Source organism: Thunnus maccoyii, chromosome 5 (genome assembly GCF_910596095.1).
Source record: "Thunnus maccoyii chromosome 5, fThuMac1.1, whole genome shotgun sequence".
Lineage (NCBI taxonomy): Eukaryota > Metazoa > Chordata > Actinopteri > Scombriformes > Scombridae > Thunnus > Thunnus maccoyii.
This window is the reverse complement of record NC_056537.1, coordinates 25,175,423-25,193,442: the sequence shown is the minus strand read 5'-3', so window position 1 is coordinate 25,193,442 and position 18,020 is coordinate 25,175,423. Positions and strand designations below refer to the sequence as shown.

The 18,020-nt window shown below is 40.5% G+C and overlaps 1 protein-coding gene across 5 annotated transcripts in view; it reads right to left on the bottom strand.

Annotated features, from left to right (window-relative positions):
- The window catches only part of mical3a (microtubule associated monooxygenase, calponin and LIM domain containing 3a), a 69,510-nt gene that overhangs the window by 42,044 nt on the left and 9,446 nt on the right, over positions 1-18,020 (bottom strand). For 4 of the 5 annotated variants that reach the window (XM_042412882.1, XM_042412883.1, XM_042412884.1 and 1 more), the window contains exons 2-7: positions 4,970-5,379; positions 3,288-3,495; positions 3,016-3,132; positions 2,787-2,888; positions 1,920-2,075; positions 1,440-1,540 (exon numbers count right to left, since the gene is read on the bottom strand). In XM_042412882.1, the coding sequence (XP_042268816.1) occupies positions 1,440-1,540; positions 1,920-2,075; positions 2,787-2,888; positions 3,016-3,132; positions 3,288-3,495; positions 4,970-5,248 (963 nt within the window). In that variant the 5' untranslated portion in view covers positions 5,249-5,379. Of the gene's footprint in view, positions 1-1,439; positions 1,541-1,919; positions 2,076-2,786; positions 2,889-3,015; positions 3,133-3,287; positions 3,496-4,969; positions 5,380-18,020 lie in introns of those variants that run through there. The other variant, XM_042412885.1, reaches the window with a different exon arrangement.

Here is an 18,020-nt window from a genome sequence, read left to right as displayed (position 1 = left end):
ACAGCCTTCAAACAAAACTAATCCATATGAATACAAGTGTTACTAAGCATAAGAAATGTGTTATCACAGAAAGCTGTGGATGTACATATGCATGCATATGCAAGTTTACTGTGCCTCAGCTGCATGTGACAGATAAAAAGGAAAAAGTCGAGAAACCTATACTTAAATCTTACTTTTTAGCCACAATTCATAAAATAAATTGTCAGTAAGACATCTATTGTGACAAAGAGATACATCACATTTGGAGATAATGACTAAGTATATAACATAGCGTAACTTAATGTTATCAACCATTGTTAAAATCAACTTCTGAAGTACTGAGCTTGAAGTTGACAACCCCCACTTTAATAGTTCATTGTGCTACAAAGAGGCCCACGCACTTATAGTGGAATGAACTGTGCTGTTCACAAGTCTCTCCAACATGTAGCATCAAATCACTGCATGCTTTGAAAGTGACATGTTTTCATAGAGGGCGGGTGAGAGGCACATTCTTCCATCTTTAAGCTCCCTGGGTTGTCGAATGCCAGGCTGGTGGCGGGTGAGGGGAAGGGCAGGGCAGGATAGTGGAAGATATGAATGGGGGTTGTTCTCTGATTTGCCTTGAACTGTGAGGACTCGTAGCCCTCCTGCCAACCCTTCCACCCTTCCTCTATCCTTTTCCAAGGGGCAGGGCAGAGTCATTTAGATTGCTATAAAAGGATCTCTCTAGGACTTTTTATTAAAAGGGAACTTCCAGAAGTCATACCAGTTGTGCTTTGAGTAAACTGTGCCTTTTCATTAACATGTGCCTAGTGACTCCAAATCCCCTAAAGCTTCAGACCAGTGTATAACAAAACCTCATTATGTCATCAGCTCAGCATGGAAACACACACAGACTTGCAAACACATGCATAGCTTACATCCATAACAACATGTAGAAGAATTTGTGTATGAGTCAGACAGCTAAAAATGTCTGAAGAAGAGTGATTATTGTGACTACATTTGCAAAAATGTCCATTTAAGACACTCTTAAAAGCAGTTTACCACCCAGAAAGGCCTTACGTGACTATAGCACACCTTCAGTAATGTTTGCACATGAAGACAGACATGCAAAAGGGTCTTTCCGCTTTCCTGTGGAAAGTAGCCAGGGAGAGGAAACTACCGTGTATAGTGAGGACACAAACACTCAGTAAGTGTGCTTGAGTTGGCAGTTTGTTCCAGAACACTGTTGGCTTGGTTAGACCATTAGGCCGATACTGGGCAAGAACAAAGAGTGAATAAAAGACTGAAAGAATGAAACAGAGAGACAACAAAATGAGAGACAGAAAGACTTCTGATGTCTGTGCGTGCATATAGCCTTTATGTCTACTACAGAGAGACTGAATGTGATTCAACAGTTCTCTCTCAAACACACACACACACACACACACCATACTGTGATATAGGCTTTGATCACTCACATGCAGAATGACTCCCTTTTCCAGCAGGCTCTGTTTTTTGGCAGTCATCACAAAGTAGTGCGTGTCATCCTTATAGTAGACAATGTTTTCCAGGTCAATACCTAAAAAGGCCAATATAGAGACGTATTGTTACATACCAAACACAATGCTTTTCCTTACTGCCATAGCTGACTGTTATGTCGTCATTAGAGGACCAGACCGGCAATTACACGACTCAGAGCACATAACCAAAGCCCTGGGGACACTGTCACGTCAGCAATAAACTGTGGCGAGCTTGGCATCAAACCTAATGTTAAGCATTTTAATTGGATGAGCTGAAAAACTCATAACTGTGATCAAAGGGATAGCGACTGGAGATCTTCCATAATGTTTTAACACTTTTTTGTGTTTTATGCTGTACTCTAAGGTGTTTGTATTAAACAGTTACCTCAAGAAAAAGAACATAAAAACCCTAAAGCGATGCGGTAATGTGCGACAGACCTGTTGCTTCTCTGAGGTCCTGAAAGAACTTCTGGTTGAAGATGAAGGCCACCCCGCTGATCTCCTCCACCTTTGCCTCCGCCGTCGTGTTCCTGTTGATGAAGTTAGCCGTGATGGCGATTGCAAGCTTGCCCCTGAACTCCTTACGCCGAAACCCTAAAGAGGATGAAGAAGCAGACGGCACGTGAGCTCAAGGTCAGGAATCGCGGTTCACAGATGATGACCTTGTGACACCATAAATTCAAAACGTTTCCGAAACAGAGAGCAAAACCCTCAAATCACATGTTTGCTTTTATAAATATCGAAAATTCCAAATACACAATGTACATGTCATGATAAACGCAACCACATGTTCTGTATCATGAAAACATAAACAACTTTTTCAGTTTTTGAAGCTCTGTGAATATACGGTTATCCCACAAGGAGCCTGTTGCTTCCCTTCATTACTGCAGCAGTCAGTGGTACAGAGAGGGGTCATGGTACTCTGCTCCACAGGAGTTCCCTTTGCCAATGTTTCTGTGTGTGAGGCCCTAACACACACATATAGAGGAAACAGACAGCCAATTCAACAATTCCTATTCTGCTCTGCTGGGAGAGCCCTCAGAAATACTCTTTGAACGTAACAGCCAGACACAAACAAACACACACACAGACAGATGTGCACAAATGCTCATTCATACATAAGGAACGGAGTGAGGTCAGGCACTCTGACCACAGCTGTACACGAGTGAGATCATAATAATTCTGACTGGCTTCCATGTCCACGTGAAAAAAACAAACAAATAGTTGTGTTTATGCTTTCTCTGTTTAGTCAAGGAAAAACGGCATTGCTAATGCATTTCTCCCGCTCTGTGCACAGAGACTTGCCTGGTAGCGTATTTCTCCTTCCATCAGCTCCAATGATGACATCAAACTCCAGCTCGCTAACAGGGTGTGTCTTGGGGTGGACCTCAGCCCTCCAGCCTATCCCTAAGGAAACACAGAATGTGTAATCAGACAGAAATGCATCAAAAGAGCCAGCTCGGGGCGTATGACAGATAGTTCTCTTTCCATTCATTTTTCTTGGGCTTGTCTGGCAGCGGTTTGACTCGCTTACTTTCAGTTTCTTGATCTTCAGGAGGCTCGATAAGACCCTTAAACTCTACGTTGACATGGATTTCAATGCCCAGGAGGAGGGCAACTTTGAGCAGCATTAGCTGAAGCTGACGAATACCTACAATACAAAGACAGCAGGAAAAGAAAGTCAAATAATAAAAGAACTACAAAACCCCACGATGCTTCTACTAAATGCATACAAAAGAACAAATCTCATTTTACAGGCATATAAGTCACATATTCTAGTAGTGGAAATTTGTCATGTCCACTCACTGATATGATCGATAGCACCGGCGCAGAACTTTCCATAGAACTTCTTGGCCCCGAGGCCCCTGAGGTCCTGGATGGTGAAGGGCCAGAGGTGCAACACATTGTTCCTGGAGAAGGCATCTCTCTTCTCCAACAGCACCACTTTGGCCCCCAGGAAAGCAAGTTCGATGGCCGTACGTAAGCCGCATGGCCCTGCACCGATGATCAGACACTAGAGACAAAGAGACACACATTCTGTAGACCAGCTATAAGAACAATATCAACCATACACACGGAAAGCAAGGACAAACTTAAACCTGCATTAACTTGATTTTCTGGCCACTTGCGGGCAGTGGAAAGAAAGTTGTGAAAACAAAACTGTCATGTCATAACATTTTAAATTGATACGGCAAACTTGTTAGCAAACAGTTTCTAATTTACACATCCAGCAGTTGTGAACCCACAACATAATTCATTTGGAGTCTTGTTTGCAGTTACCTGAAGAATCAAAGTCCAATATTCACTCTCTTTTAGTTCTGTCTTTGGTCTCTATCGACTCCTGAGGGAAATTTCTGGCTCTTTAGCAGCTAAATGCTCCACTATGTTCACCAGTTAGTCACTAATTGTGTCTGTTTGCCATTTTTGTGCTCAGCAGGTAGTGTACAGTGGGTTTTTAGAGCTTTTTCTCTCAAAACAGCTGCCTGCTGCAGCTGAAAACGACACTATGAGAATAATGAAGCTGAGAGGAGCTGCAGAGCTGGGTGATGATTCTCTATAAATTCATCACTACGACTGCCTTTGACATTACACATTATCATTTGATACATTGTTGCTATAAAAATATCAATTAGAGCCACTTTAAATGCAGGCAAATAATAAGATATAACACATGAAGAGACAAAAAAATTACAAAAAGCAATAGCTGATAAGCTAAGATGAACAAAGCTAAGCTAAGCAAAGTTGACAAGCTAACATAAGCTAAGCTATGATAAGAATGATATTATCATAACAATGAAGGTTGACATGACATAACATAACGTAAGCTACGCTAAAATTAGCTAAGATAAACTAAACCAAGCGAAAGATTTAGCTTTAGCTTATAATCCATTCAACTTTTCATCAATAATACAGTTTAATCAGCCTCATTGCTTATTTTGGGTCAGCTATGTACACACTGCAAACCAGAGGTGACAAATCAAATTACAAAGACTGAAGTGAGAGAACTTTCTCCTCAACAGAAGTGAGTTCCTCAGTGGCCTCCTTTCATATAAGACACCACAAATTATCCTCTGGAACAGATTTCTGATTATACTGCAATTGTTTTGCGAATACATAATAAACAACTCAGTGAACTAATGAACAAAAAAGTATCACAATTTATAGGGACAATTTACAGGCACTTTTGAGTCAAATTTTCTTATTTTTGTGTCAGCTATGAACACATTACAACCCAGAGAAGGTGACAAATCTAATGTTTTAGACTGGTTTGAGGTGTCTCTTTAACAGAAGCAAGTGTCCCGGGGTGCCCTTTCATATAAAGCAATCACATACTGGTCTGGCTGGTAAACACAAGCATCACATTAGATGATTCCTCAACACTGAGGATCAGATTGTTCAGTCAGTTAACTCTCACTGAACTGAAGCCGCCGTCAAGCACCTCATGCTGAATTAACTGAATCATATAGTCTCTAACGGTGCAGGCTTACCTTTGAGTTGACACAGGCACGGCCCTTCTTGTATTCCTTATGGCTGGCCCTCTTGTCTAACTTGGCCCAGAGCGCCTTGGCCTTCCAGTAGTTGAGTTTGGACTTGAGCTTGTGATAGAAGACCCTGTACTCGGTGGGCTTGACTTCCAGGTGGTCACACAGCTCCTGGAAGGCCTTGAGCGTGCCCTTGCACGTGGACGCCTGGACGAAGTTGTCAAACAGGACATGGGACCGGTTCACCCTATCTCCTCCCGTTGCGCCGGCGCCTCCATCCCCCATGGTCCAGACTCACACAGGGCTGTGAGGGCCCTTCACCCCCCACACAGGGGTCTCTGGGTCCAGCCCCAGCCCTGGAACACACTCTCTCTGGTGGAGAGCTCTAACTTCCAGCTTCAGGCATCCTCATCCTTCTGTCAGTGAGAGGAAGAGAAGAAAAACTGAGTGAGTCATAGAGCATAATTTAACTTTCTGCTACAAAGCTTAGCGTTGAATAAAACACAACCACATGTTGCAATTGGGCAGAAAAGGAAACTTATAAGATTACAGTCCTCGAATCCACAAATTATATCAATACTGTCTAATCCAACATAAACAAGAACTAAAATGAGAACTCCATGACATATGCAAAGAACCAAGTTGAGATTGCCTGCACAAGTTGCTTCTTTTGGTACATCTCTTAATGAAATGAACGCTGACAGCTGTTCGGACGAGCAATCAAGGCAGTCATTTAGGATAAAGGTTAGGTCATTCCAGGTCTTATTGTCATTTTTCTGCAGCAAAATGACCTCAAACAACCTCTAATCTGTCTAGGAATGGGGCTGCCGGACACAGGAAAGGCACTGAACCCACGCAAAGCCAAACAGGAAACACACAGGGCACGAGTGTGTAGACATGCCTGTGTGGCACCGAATCACTCCAGACTCTCTGATCCAGACAGGAAATAGCCAGTTTATTCTAAAAGACTACGAAACAATCATGGTCATTTAAGAAAATGATCGGAAAATAGTCTCTAAAGAAGCCATATAGTATCTACAATTTTATCCCTTGTTTGTCATAGCTTCCTGTGTAAATACTAAGTGAGTGTTGACATTTGCTGTTGTTTTACCTGCTATGACTTGCAGCAGTGCAGCTTTGCATGTTCTGCTTTTTTCACCCCCAGGGGGACGAGATCATGTGTGTTCTCTGGCATCTGCAGCTCAGCTGTGATGACTGCGATGTCTTGATGGGCTCTTTCTCTAACTCCGACTGGAATTTAGCAGCATGAGCAGCCTTTAAAAAGTCAGCTTTACTCAACATCAGCGCAAGTATGAAAAAGGAAACAATGGAGAAGAGGAATCTTGCAGAGGACAAGGACAAAAAGTGGTGATGTCTACAAAAGAATTGTTTTGTGTTATGTAAAACTTGTATGATCAAGTCGGAGAGTAAGAAGTATTCAGCCAAACAGTGGCTGCGGTTAGCATTAGCTCCCTGGGGCAACAATGCAGAAACTCGCCTTGCTTGTTAGAGGTTAACAATTGTTCAGCAAATAGGATAGTTTTACTGAGGTTTCCCTACGTAACTGTCTACCATTCAACATGTAGAAAGATTATCCCAAGAATCAACATCAGTTAGGAAAAGAAACAAAACATTAAGATTATGTTTGTGTGTGAAAGGGTCTCAGCTGTTTCTCATAAGAGTTGTTGTGAGTAACAACTCATAACAGTTATGACTAACAGCTGATTCGATAGAACATCATCATGCTACTGATCGGGACATGCCATGTCAATAAAAGAGAAGTCTGAGACTCTCATGACATTTACTAAAATCCTGAGGAATATTTTCACCTTCAACCCCTTTCTCTGTAAAAGCTTAAGCTTTGTACTCCACTGTCCAGGATGTTGAGCTAGTTCATGGAAACCAATGTAATCCCGGTCCCATCGGCAACACACGATGAAAGGGAGGCAGGTACAGAGGTCAGCAGGCCTCCTTTTCAGACCCTGCCAACTCCTCACCGCAGTGAAAACAGCAGGCTCTGGGTTTGGCTCTGCCTCAGTCACTCAGGGTCAGGACTAAAGCACACACTGAAAGGACCTCTTCCAATACAACCATTTAGATAACCGGCTACATCATTTCCTTCATCACACTGAAACTCACAGCACAGTCTGTCAGTACAAGTGTATGGCTTGACTATCACCTTAAAAAAAATTTGACTGTAACAGCCGTCTGCACCTGCAGAAGTTGTGGTCTGGCTTGATAAATCATCTGTGACAGACCCCCTGCTTACATGCAAAACACTGCGAAGCTCCTCCTCTTCGTCTGTATGACAGTAGAGATCAGACAGCAATCTCAATATTGATCAAGCAAACAAAATAGGGATGCTTTGACTGATTAGGAGTTAACAGATATCAGCTAATAGTAATTACAAACGACCCAATTGACATTTCTTAATTTGCCAATTCATAATAATGATTGTATGCACGAAATTAGATGAGGCAAATACATAAATGTCACTCAAACACTTATCAGGCATCTGAAGCCTGTTCCTGTCTATCTCTACAAGGACGTGAGATGCTGCAGCTGATTGTTGATAGGGGCAGATTGAGATGCAGTCAAGCTTGTACCTTCTTCAGTATCTGGTAAGTGCTGGGGGCGTGTGATAGCATGCTACAAACAAAGAGAGATAAGGAGAATTTCAAGGTTGTTTTACAAACAAAAATGGGCCCGTATGTAAGCCTCACATTCTCAGTGGTCGTTTCTTGGCGCGTGGTATCTAACCCGCCCTGTGCGCGTCCACAACAACAATCCAGAGTGAGAGTCAAGGTGCAACATGTGTAGCATCAGATGAATTGAAAACTATAATGATTTTTTTTTTTTTTGTCAAAGAGATCAACAATTGCCAACTTCAATTTAAATGACCTATTATACAGCAAATATAATACCATTTAGGAGTAGAGATACCAAAAATACCATGTGTAACCCTCACAGATGAGGCAAAAGTGGTTTCCTTTTACAGTGAGACCATTCTCTCAAAATATATGAGATCAGGGACCAATCGGTAATCTCAAAAAAGTTGAGGAGTCTGCCTGCAGGTCTCCTCTGTGAAGACAGTTCTGTTGCAGGCTCCGCTCTCAGGGCTAAGTTAGCAAACTTAGCTGTAGGCTAAATGCTAATAAAGCATCATGACTCAGCGTTAACTCTGACTCTGTGTTCTCTCGCACACTCGGTATCTTACACATAGTATTTACAGAAAATGTGAGAATTTATGAGAAACCTGGTAATGATATTTATTCAATATTACTATGGACAAAAACTGAAAATATGTTGTTCTGAGTTACATACAGGAATGCTTTTATTTTCAAGTTTCAAGGAAATAACCTACCGTGTTCTTTGTTGCAGCTTTAGATGATCATATATATATATATATATATATATATATATATATATATATATATATATAGCTTTAGATGCTACACTAATATAAAACTCGTTTTGGTAGATTTCTTATATATCAATAGATATATAGGCCTACTGTATAGAGCAGAGTCTTTAAAGGTTTTAAATACAATCTCAAACAGTGTGATGTAATAGGCTATCGATGGTCAGCTTCTCATATTAAATCCACAGTTCAATAGTCTGTCTGCAAAGAGAAATTATGACTCAGACATTGCAAGTAAAAGGAGAACAGCGCATGTGTTTGTGTCTGTGAAAGCTGGAGAGGCTTCAAGCAATAAGCAGTGTTTGCTGAATCAATGAGCTATAAGCTATATTTATTCTGTGGTCTTTTTTCACAGCGGAGATATCGTCTTGTACATTTTGTTTTATTTTGGTGGCATTTCCTGTCTGTTTTGTTTTATTTGGTGGCATTTCCTGTCCTGACAATGGAGCTGTCCTGAGAGCAGTGCCTGCACCTGAAGCATACCCACAGAGGAGCCCTGCAGGCAGACTGTCTTGAAGAGGCTGACAGGAGCATCTTAAAACAAAACACACCCACCAAATTCTGCCCTGAATCATCATGCTCTTTGACCCCGTTTCAACTTAATGACAGAAGACAGGCACAGAGTTCACAATTCATAATCATTTAGGCTCATTAAGTCAATTTCACATACACAAAGCAAACTTTTCCATATAAGCTATACTAATATAAAACTCGTTTTGGTAGATTTCTTATATATCAATACATATATAGGCCTACTGTATAGAGTAGAGTCTTTAAAGGTTTTAAATACAATCTCAAACAGTGTGATGTAATAGGCTATCGATGGTCAGCTTCTCATATTAAATCCACAGTTCAATAGTCTGTCTGCAAAGAGAAATTATGACTCAGACATTGCAAGTAAAAGGAGAACAGCGCATGTGTTTGTGTCTGTGAAAGCTGAAGAGAGGCTTACAGCAATAAGCAGTGTTTGCTGAATCAATGAGCTATAGGCTATATTTGTTTATGACTCAATCAATAAATATCGCTATTTTGACAGAGTTAATCACTATGTGCTACATTGATGGAATAAACAATACAATACATTCAAGATTTAAATAATACTGCTACATTGATAGCCTATAATTATTGAATCAATGTGTATTGTTATATTGGCAGTCAATCATTTAACATGGTATGTTGACAGATATATATGTGGTTCAATTATAAGGCTTGCCCGATTGCCCGGGACAAGTAAAATACCACGTCGGGCTAGTAAATCTAGCAAGATTTAGATTATTAGCTAGATTATGTTTTCATTCTCTGGTACACGGCATAGCCCCCTCCCCTGTTGAACTGATAATGCTAACCCTGATATATCCCTTCATTTAAAGAATTCATAGGGTACTACAACATTACTGAGTTGGCAGAATTATTTAATATATATCATTGACAAAATTACATTAAACAGCAACATGTATTTGCCAGCAGATTGTTCTGTGGTCTTTTTTCACAGCGGAGATATCGTCTTGTACATTTTGTTTTATTTTGGTGGCATTTCCTGTCCTGACAGTGGAGCTGTCCTGAGAGCAGTGCCTGCACCTGAAGCATCCCCACAGAGGAGCCCTGCAGGCAGACTGTCTTGAAGAGGCTGACAGGAGCATCTTAAAACAAAACACACCCACCAAATTCTGCCCTGAATCATCATGCTCTTTGACCCCATTTCAAATTAATGACAGAAGACAGGTACAGAGTTCACAATTCATAAGCATTTAGGCTGTTTTATGAGGCAGAGAAAAAAGAAGGTCATCTGAAACCATACTTAAAAAGAGCACACAATTTTTTGGCTCAAAACAGAACAGGAACTTCGGAGATCTGGTCTCAGAGGGATAATATTTTACTTCACTGTAAAATCAAATCTTTTTTGGAGGCACTAACTTCAGTCTCTCATGAAGCACAAATAACTCCCTCTCTGTGGGAGGTTCATTTAAGTGTAAAGACATGCAGTTTATAGAGATGCATCAAAGGCCAAGGATAGGTAATGAGAAGAAGAAGAAGAAGAAGAAATGGAAGTGAGAGTCCACTGGTTGCAAAGAGAAGTCCAATTGTATGAAAGTCTGTGAGAAAATGACCCTACTTACAGAAAAGGAAAGGCGTAGCCGTAGCCGTTGCCATTTAAGTGTGTTTTCAGTTCATGAAAGTTAACTGTAAAATTTTGGTCACCTAAAAATGTGGTTTTAAGCCTGTTTTTCACTAGCAAAAAATTAGCATTAGCATTAGCACAGTTAACCAAAGACTGTAAATGCACTGTGTTAACCAAGCTAGCAGCTAGCGTTGGGGTTTGCTCAACCCTCTTGTCAAAATTTGGTCACATCTGGCTCAAAAAATCCAAGATGCGACGGTCAAAATGCCAAACTCGAGGTTTTAAAACGGGAGTCCACAAACCAATGGGTGAAGTCACGGTGAGAATGCTAGCAGTAAACATCTAACACATTTTCAGGTCTTTGAAGGAAAAGTGGCAGGGACTGACATGCTGTGTCACAGTATACTCTCCTATTTTGATCCCTTCTGTGTTGATGAAGTCCACAGAGCTCTTCTTTCGCTGGACGCCAACAAGCCTGCAGGTCCAGATAATCTGGAACCATACTTTTTAAAACTGCAGCTGACTTAATTGCTAAACCATTATCAAGCATCTTTTAACTCACTCTCACTAAAAATGTCATCCCAAAAAAGTGGAAATCTGCTCACGTTCACCCTCTGTTAAAAAGGGGAGGACCCTGCATGACTTAAAAATAATAGGCCTATTTCCAACTTAACCGTCTTATTGAAGATCTTTGAAGGGTTGGTAAATGATCGACTGAAGGAGTTCCTGAGCACTAATAATATCCTTTCATTGTCCCAGTCTGGCTTCAGGAAATAACACAGCACCACGTGGTTAATGATATAACTGAGTCACTGAATCACAAAAAAAGCCTGCACCACTCTTTTTATCGATCTTTCAAGGGCCTTGATAAAGTTGACCACCTTATCCTGAAGCAACGGCTGCTTAATATTGGGTTGTCTGAGTACGCTGTTGGCTGATTTGAAAATTACCACTGTGAAAGGGCACAGTGTGTTAAATTTGATGGTACTTCCTCCAGTGTACTACATGTTGTGTCAGGGGTCCCCCAAGGTTCTGTTTTGGGTCCACTTTTGTTTACTATCTATGTTAACCTGGGTCTATATGTTCCTAATGCACTGTTTCATTTTTATGCCGACGATACTGTCACTTACTGCTGTGGTGCCACCCTTGCTCAATCACATGAGTATTTGCAGTCTGCCTTTTGTATTGTAGAGTCACGGTTGTTTGATATGAAACTTGTGTTGAATGCTACAAAAACTAAATTGAAAGACATCAGCGTCTCCTCCTAACATTGTAACTTTGCAGGACAGTCAGATTAGTGTCACAGTGTAAGTATCTAGGTATTTTGAATGATGTTTAACTTTTTTCGTTGAACTTTTAAACTTCACATTGAAAAGTTAGTAAGGAAAATGAAGGTCAAGCTAGGTTTTTATTTTAGAAACAAATCCTGCTTTTCCTATGTTGCCAGGAAAAAATTGGTTGAGACTACGTTCCTTCCGTCCCTTGCTTAACTATGATGATCTGTTGTACATGCACGCCTCTGCCCAATGCTTGCATTGGCTGGATACTGTGTACCACAGCGCTCTGAGGTTTGTCACAGGCTGCAAAGCTCTCACTCACCATTGCACCCTATATGCTTGAGTTCAGTGGCCTTCACTGGCCTTGCGTAGACTCACTCACTGGTACATATTTATTTATAAATCCATCCTTGGTCTGCTCCTGTCTTACCTTTGTGGGTATATCGCATTAAAACTAGTGATTATTGTTTGCACTCAAATGACACCCTCTTACTGTCCATCCCTAAAGTTCGCACTGAATTTGGCCTTTACATTCTCTGCCCCTGCAATCTGCAACCACTTGCAAATAGATCTGCAGCTAGATGAGCTGATCTCGATTAGGGCATTTAAAAATGTAGCGAAGGTTTTGGAGGTAACCTCAGTTGAAACTTGTAATTGCTTCCTTAGCTAGATCCATTTCCTCCTGTCTTTCTTTTTAGGCATATGATTATGTGAGTTGCTACTTTATTTTTTTGTTTCATGTGTTTTTAATGTTTGCTTAAGTGTAAGTTGTTTGAAACACTGTATTGCTGCCAACTTTGCCAGGGCTCCCTCAAAAAATAGATCTTGTAATCTCAATGGGACTCATTTGGTTAAAAAAAGGTTGAGTAAAAAAAATGTGTGTGTGTGTGTGTGTGTGTGTGAGTTGTCAAAAGATATTGCAATGCAGCCAGGTCTGCTGTTGACATGCTACACCCTGACCAAGCTTAATGACAACAGTAAATCTGGCCTGTAATTTCAATAATAGTAGCCTCCAGCAGAGACCCATATGCCAACTCAACAGGAGAGGTTACACCATGTGTTTCTGTTTGGTAGAGTACAGAGATACATAGATGACAGATTATCACATGGAGGTTGTAGGCCATCAGAATAAACAACACATTAATAATATAAACCAAAGAGGGGGAATGTTTATGAAATAAGTGACACAGGTATTTTGACAAAAATACAATACTAAAATTCTAACAAAAATGTTTTAAGTGGATAATAAAAAAAAAGAAAAACACTCTCAAAAACTCTTGACATCTGGACGAGCTGCAGCGTTTCACACCTTCACAGTATTCACACACGAATTATGGCCCTTTCAGACACAACGCAACAACGGCACCACTGCGCTCTGAACCCCATTATTTCCAGTGGCTTGCTAGGTTGAACTTTGGGTGCTGCGGGCTGTGACGAATAACAGCGTGGCCAATAGAAACGAGGCAGCCAGCCAGGCACAGAGGGCAAAATGGAGGAAAAGCTAATATTTTGTGTGTCTGAATTCCTTGAATTGTACAACACAAGTTTACACTTGTATCAAGAACTCAGGAGGAAAGCCCTACTTTAGAAACACATTCCCCACCAAGCGTTTTAACAGTCAGGTAGCTTGTAGGTAGGCAATATGTAATGTAATGTAATGTAACCCATTTCTTCTACAACTTCCCCAAACACCTCAGATGTGAGCTCAACCCAGAGACAAGCGCAGCCCAAAACGCATTGTGTCTGAAAGGGTCATTACAAACATGCATGCAAGCCCTCACACACACACACAGCTTCTTTCTCAGTACGATTGTACACACACACGCACACACAGCATGCCTTTGCTTTTTACTGGCTGTATTACATCATCCCCTAATCTAAAAATAGAATCAGAGATTAGGCCACTAGGCTACACATTTAACAGCACTGCACGGTCACTACTAGTGTTAATACATTAATAACAAACTGTAAAGAAGAACTGATCCCAAAGCTACCATATAATATCAAAACTAGTGGTGGATTATTGTTTGTATGTTTTGTTTTTGCTAGTCTGCTCCCTGGTCACATTATTCCATTTGTTTATTTTGCCTGCATCTAATTTAATTTTCATTCCAGGATCAAAGCCAAAACCTACAAAACTCACACACATACAAAAATCATAAAAGCAAGAGAGTGGAGATGCAACAATTAGACTTAATTATTTAATTAGTTGATCGACATTAAATTCATCATCAACTATTTCGATAATTGAATCATTTGATTGCTCTGATTCTAGCTTCTCAATTGTGAATGTTTTCTGGTCTGTTTAGTTTTCTATAACTAAATATGTAATATGGGTTATGGACTGTTGTTGAGGACAAAAGACGACTTCTGTGGATGTCACCTTGGGCTTTGGGAAACAGTGATTGACATTTTCCACCATTTTTGGACACTTAATAGACCAAACAACAAATTAATGAATCGAGAAAACAATGAACAGATTAATTAAAATTCAAAAATAATTGTAACTTGCAGCCCGCCAACAGAGAACAGATAATAACATGATGTCTAAAACATGCAATATTCACTGTCAATATGAGAGAGACCAGGCAGGAGACTCAGAGGAGTTTGGTGTGGTGCGCTCTGACTGCAGACATAGAATAACTGGGCTGACTGTAAGCTTGTGTGTGTGTGTGTGTCAGTGTGTATCCTGAAATAGCATTTTGTCCTCTGTCAGTCTCCAGCTTGAGGATGACTGACACTCAGAGGACACTCTAGAGATGAAAGTAATATCCCGACCCGTCTCCTCCTCTCATCCATCAGTACACTTGGCAGAGAGCAGGAAGCAGGCCAGGATGCAATGTTCTCCTTCTCCCTGAGTGCTGGATAATATCTGCACAATAATGGATGTACAAACAGAACATTTAGTCCATCAAACTAGTAGCACATCGCACCCAATTTACCAGTTATAAAAACGTGCAATAGCTGGATTTCTACTCATTTCTTCCTATTTGCTAAACCTATGTTATATATTTTGTTGAGTTGTATACTTACATTCTTACAAAGCTTTCTAATAAGTTTCAAACCTAGACCAGCATTGTGGTTGTCTGCGAGAAGCTGTCATAAATTGACTTTTTATACAGTTTTAAGCCAGATTTTTACAATACGCTTTTTTAGATCTTGGTCATTTTTTACTGTATCTTTTAACAAGATGAAGGATTTCAGTCATCAGATGTCTGGATCTTAAAGGGAAACTTCAGGATTTTTCAACTTGGACCTTATTTTACCATCATTTTGCGTCTAAGTGACTAATGGGGGCAACAATTTTTGAGATTGGTCCAGTATTGAGCGAGAGCGCTAGAGCCGGCAGCTCCGAAATGGGCTGCAACGTAATACTTTGGTGCATTAGCGCCCCGTCAATGTACACCCACTAAAAGTGCTTGTTTTGGCACTGACAGGCTGAGAATGTTATTATAAGTGTCTGACAACATTATGGAACGGATCCCTACAGAAAAATAAAACTTTTTGCAGTGCTCTGCAGTCAGCTTCTATAAAAATAAATTAAACTTTTTTCTTTACCTTTTGCTTGATTTGGTCTGTTTATAATTGTATCTGTCCAAGTCTCACTCGAGGAGAAGTCTCGCTCTGATATCTCGCGAGAGTTGAGTTTTCTTGGTCTTGACAAGCTGCAGCATTTATTAAGTGACACACTGTAGTCATTTACTGCCAGACTGACAACTTACTGCTATTGATTTCCAAATGAATGGATATTTGTCTTTATTTGTGGCATAAAAAAAATTTTTTTTTGGCCTGGCAGGGCAACTTGGATGATCCCACGCTACTTCACCACGTCACCAAACTCTGTCTTTTGTTATTGTTTTGATTGAGAGCAGTGGAAAATTACATATTGTGCATTTAAGGACACTGCAGTTTTAGTCTTTGTTCTTGACAGTTAATGATCACCTTAACATCCCGCTTGTACTCATTATGATAGTCACTGCAGATGGCTACAACACAGTTTGACAGTAATGTTAATTACACAGCAATGCAGCAGCAGGTGTGGTCTATTCAGGGTCTGCCTTGCAAGCTGTAAATAGATCGTACTGACAACTAAAGAAGGGGGAGTGAACTCATCTTTCTCAATTATTTGTTAGTCATGCGCATAATAGTTAGCAATTATGAAAAGTTCACAACCATCATCATGTAAATGTAAATACAGGAGAGTGCCAGGACAGGAATACGTCGCCAGTCCGATGAGAAGATTAACAAGGTATCATTCTATTAAATATGAAGCTACAGTCAGGAGACATGAGACAATTATCTAGATGTTATCTTAACATAACAAAGAAATCAGCCATGATGTAAATCCTTCCTAGCATTCTCACTATACTTGTTTCCTTGTTATTCCATTCATTTTTTTGTCCTAAACACTACAACGGTAGCACCGTCTCTGTCTGACAGACACACAGCGACGTCATGCTGGTGGAGTGTGTTCTCTCTGTTTGGTGACTACACTTGATTCTCTGTGTCTCTCTGACAGCAGTCACATAGTGGTCATTACATCATCTGACCATCATCTGGCATCATCTGGTTAGAGCATCCCAGTACAAACATCTGTTTTTACCACTTCAGAACATTACTGCAGGTCACTATAGCCACTGTAGTGCTAATGTGATACATGACTGACATGAGGAACCTTTAATCATCCACCCTCTCCCCCTCTACCTCCCCCCCCTTCACAGGGAGATCAGAAAGAAGGTTACAGAGCAGCGGCTACAGAGATGTCGTTAGACCTTCAAATATTATGATAATGTGTGTAACCTCATTTTTATATAACGTCTATGGTAAATCAAAAGCTCCTCACTGATTTGGCAGTCGCACTGTGATGCTTCAAACTAGAATTCCCTTTTCAAAAGGCGTTTGAGAGTGTGTGCGTGCCCTGTGCACAGCGGTGCATAACAACTAAGGTACTAGCAAGATCCATTCATAAAATTGGGCCCTGTTCCCACCTACTTAAAAAAGGCATCAGACTGTAATTTCTTCATGTGTATTCTTTGATTCATATTTCAAAAGCTTTGTCAGGGAGGCTCATCATTACTGTGTCTGCCTGCAAACTGTAGCTGTAAACTAAAAATGGGGATGTTGAGCTTCAAGTCAAACTCCATCCATCCATACAACTACATCTGGTCTTACAGCAGTAGTATGATGACACTAAGAGGGGTGTTATGAAGAATCGAGTCTATAAACACCAGTGTAACGACTGTGTTTGTCTTAGTCAGCAGATGAAAGCTGGCAGAAATATAATTACCTGAAATGACTGCATTAATTGATTGTCACTCCATATATTATCACTGTATGTCAACAGAATGATAACATACACCAAGCTAAAGTCAACATAGTGGAGGAATAGCGGCAGGACTCTATTTGATATCTTGTTAGTGTCCAGATGCTCATTATGAGTCTATGCAAACCACCGTGCTATTCATTGGTATATTCATATTCAGTGGTTTGGCTGACAGGGGTGGAGAAAGTTGTGTCTTTTCACATCAGTAGACAAAAGCCTCGGAGCTCATTGAGCACACAAACATTTGTTGACTGAAACTCGACTTGCTTCTGGCAGAGGCCGACTCCAAACCATCTGGCTTTTGAATCACTCCTGCTTCTGACTGTCAGGCTGCAATGTGCAGCTGAGCACTTCATTTTAACTCCCCAATAACAACTCCAGTGACAGATCAGCTTCTGAGCCGATAAACATGAATTCCATGTTTGGCATCGCTGAAACACTGAACAGACCGATGTATTAATACTCAGCCAGCACACTGGAAAAACATCATGTACTCAGTCAAATTCATCACTTCTTGTGTTGTCCTGGGAATCTGGACATTTTTCTTTATAAGTCAGACCACAATACGCTACCAGTAAATTATACTTAATCCTTTTTATGGCTTTAAACATGTTGGAAGTATCTAAATATTTTCCATCTTTACAAGAAAAGAAAATTTATTCATGTGGATAATATTTCCTTTATTATGCAGTACACAAATAGTGAATGCAGTTTTTGCTACCTACTAGAGACACACTGAAATAGAACAGCTAAGAAGCCATGACCAGCTCCACTTGACCTTCTCAAGCTTTGTTTATACTCAACACATTTGTCGCGGTATTCTCCGAAAAGCCAAGGAGCCCACAAACAAAATATTCAGTGAGTAAGCAAGAAGTCAACGAGTGCTTTCTGCTACCAGTTCCGGTCTACTTTGGTCT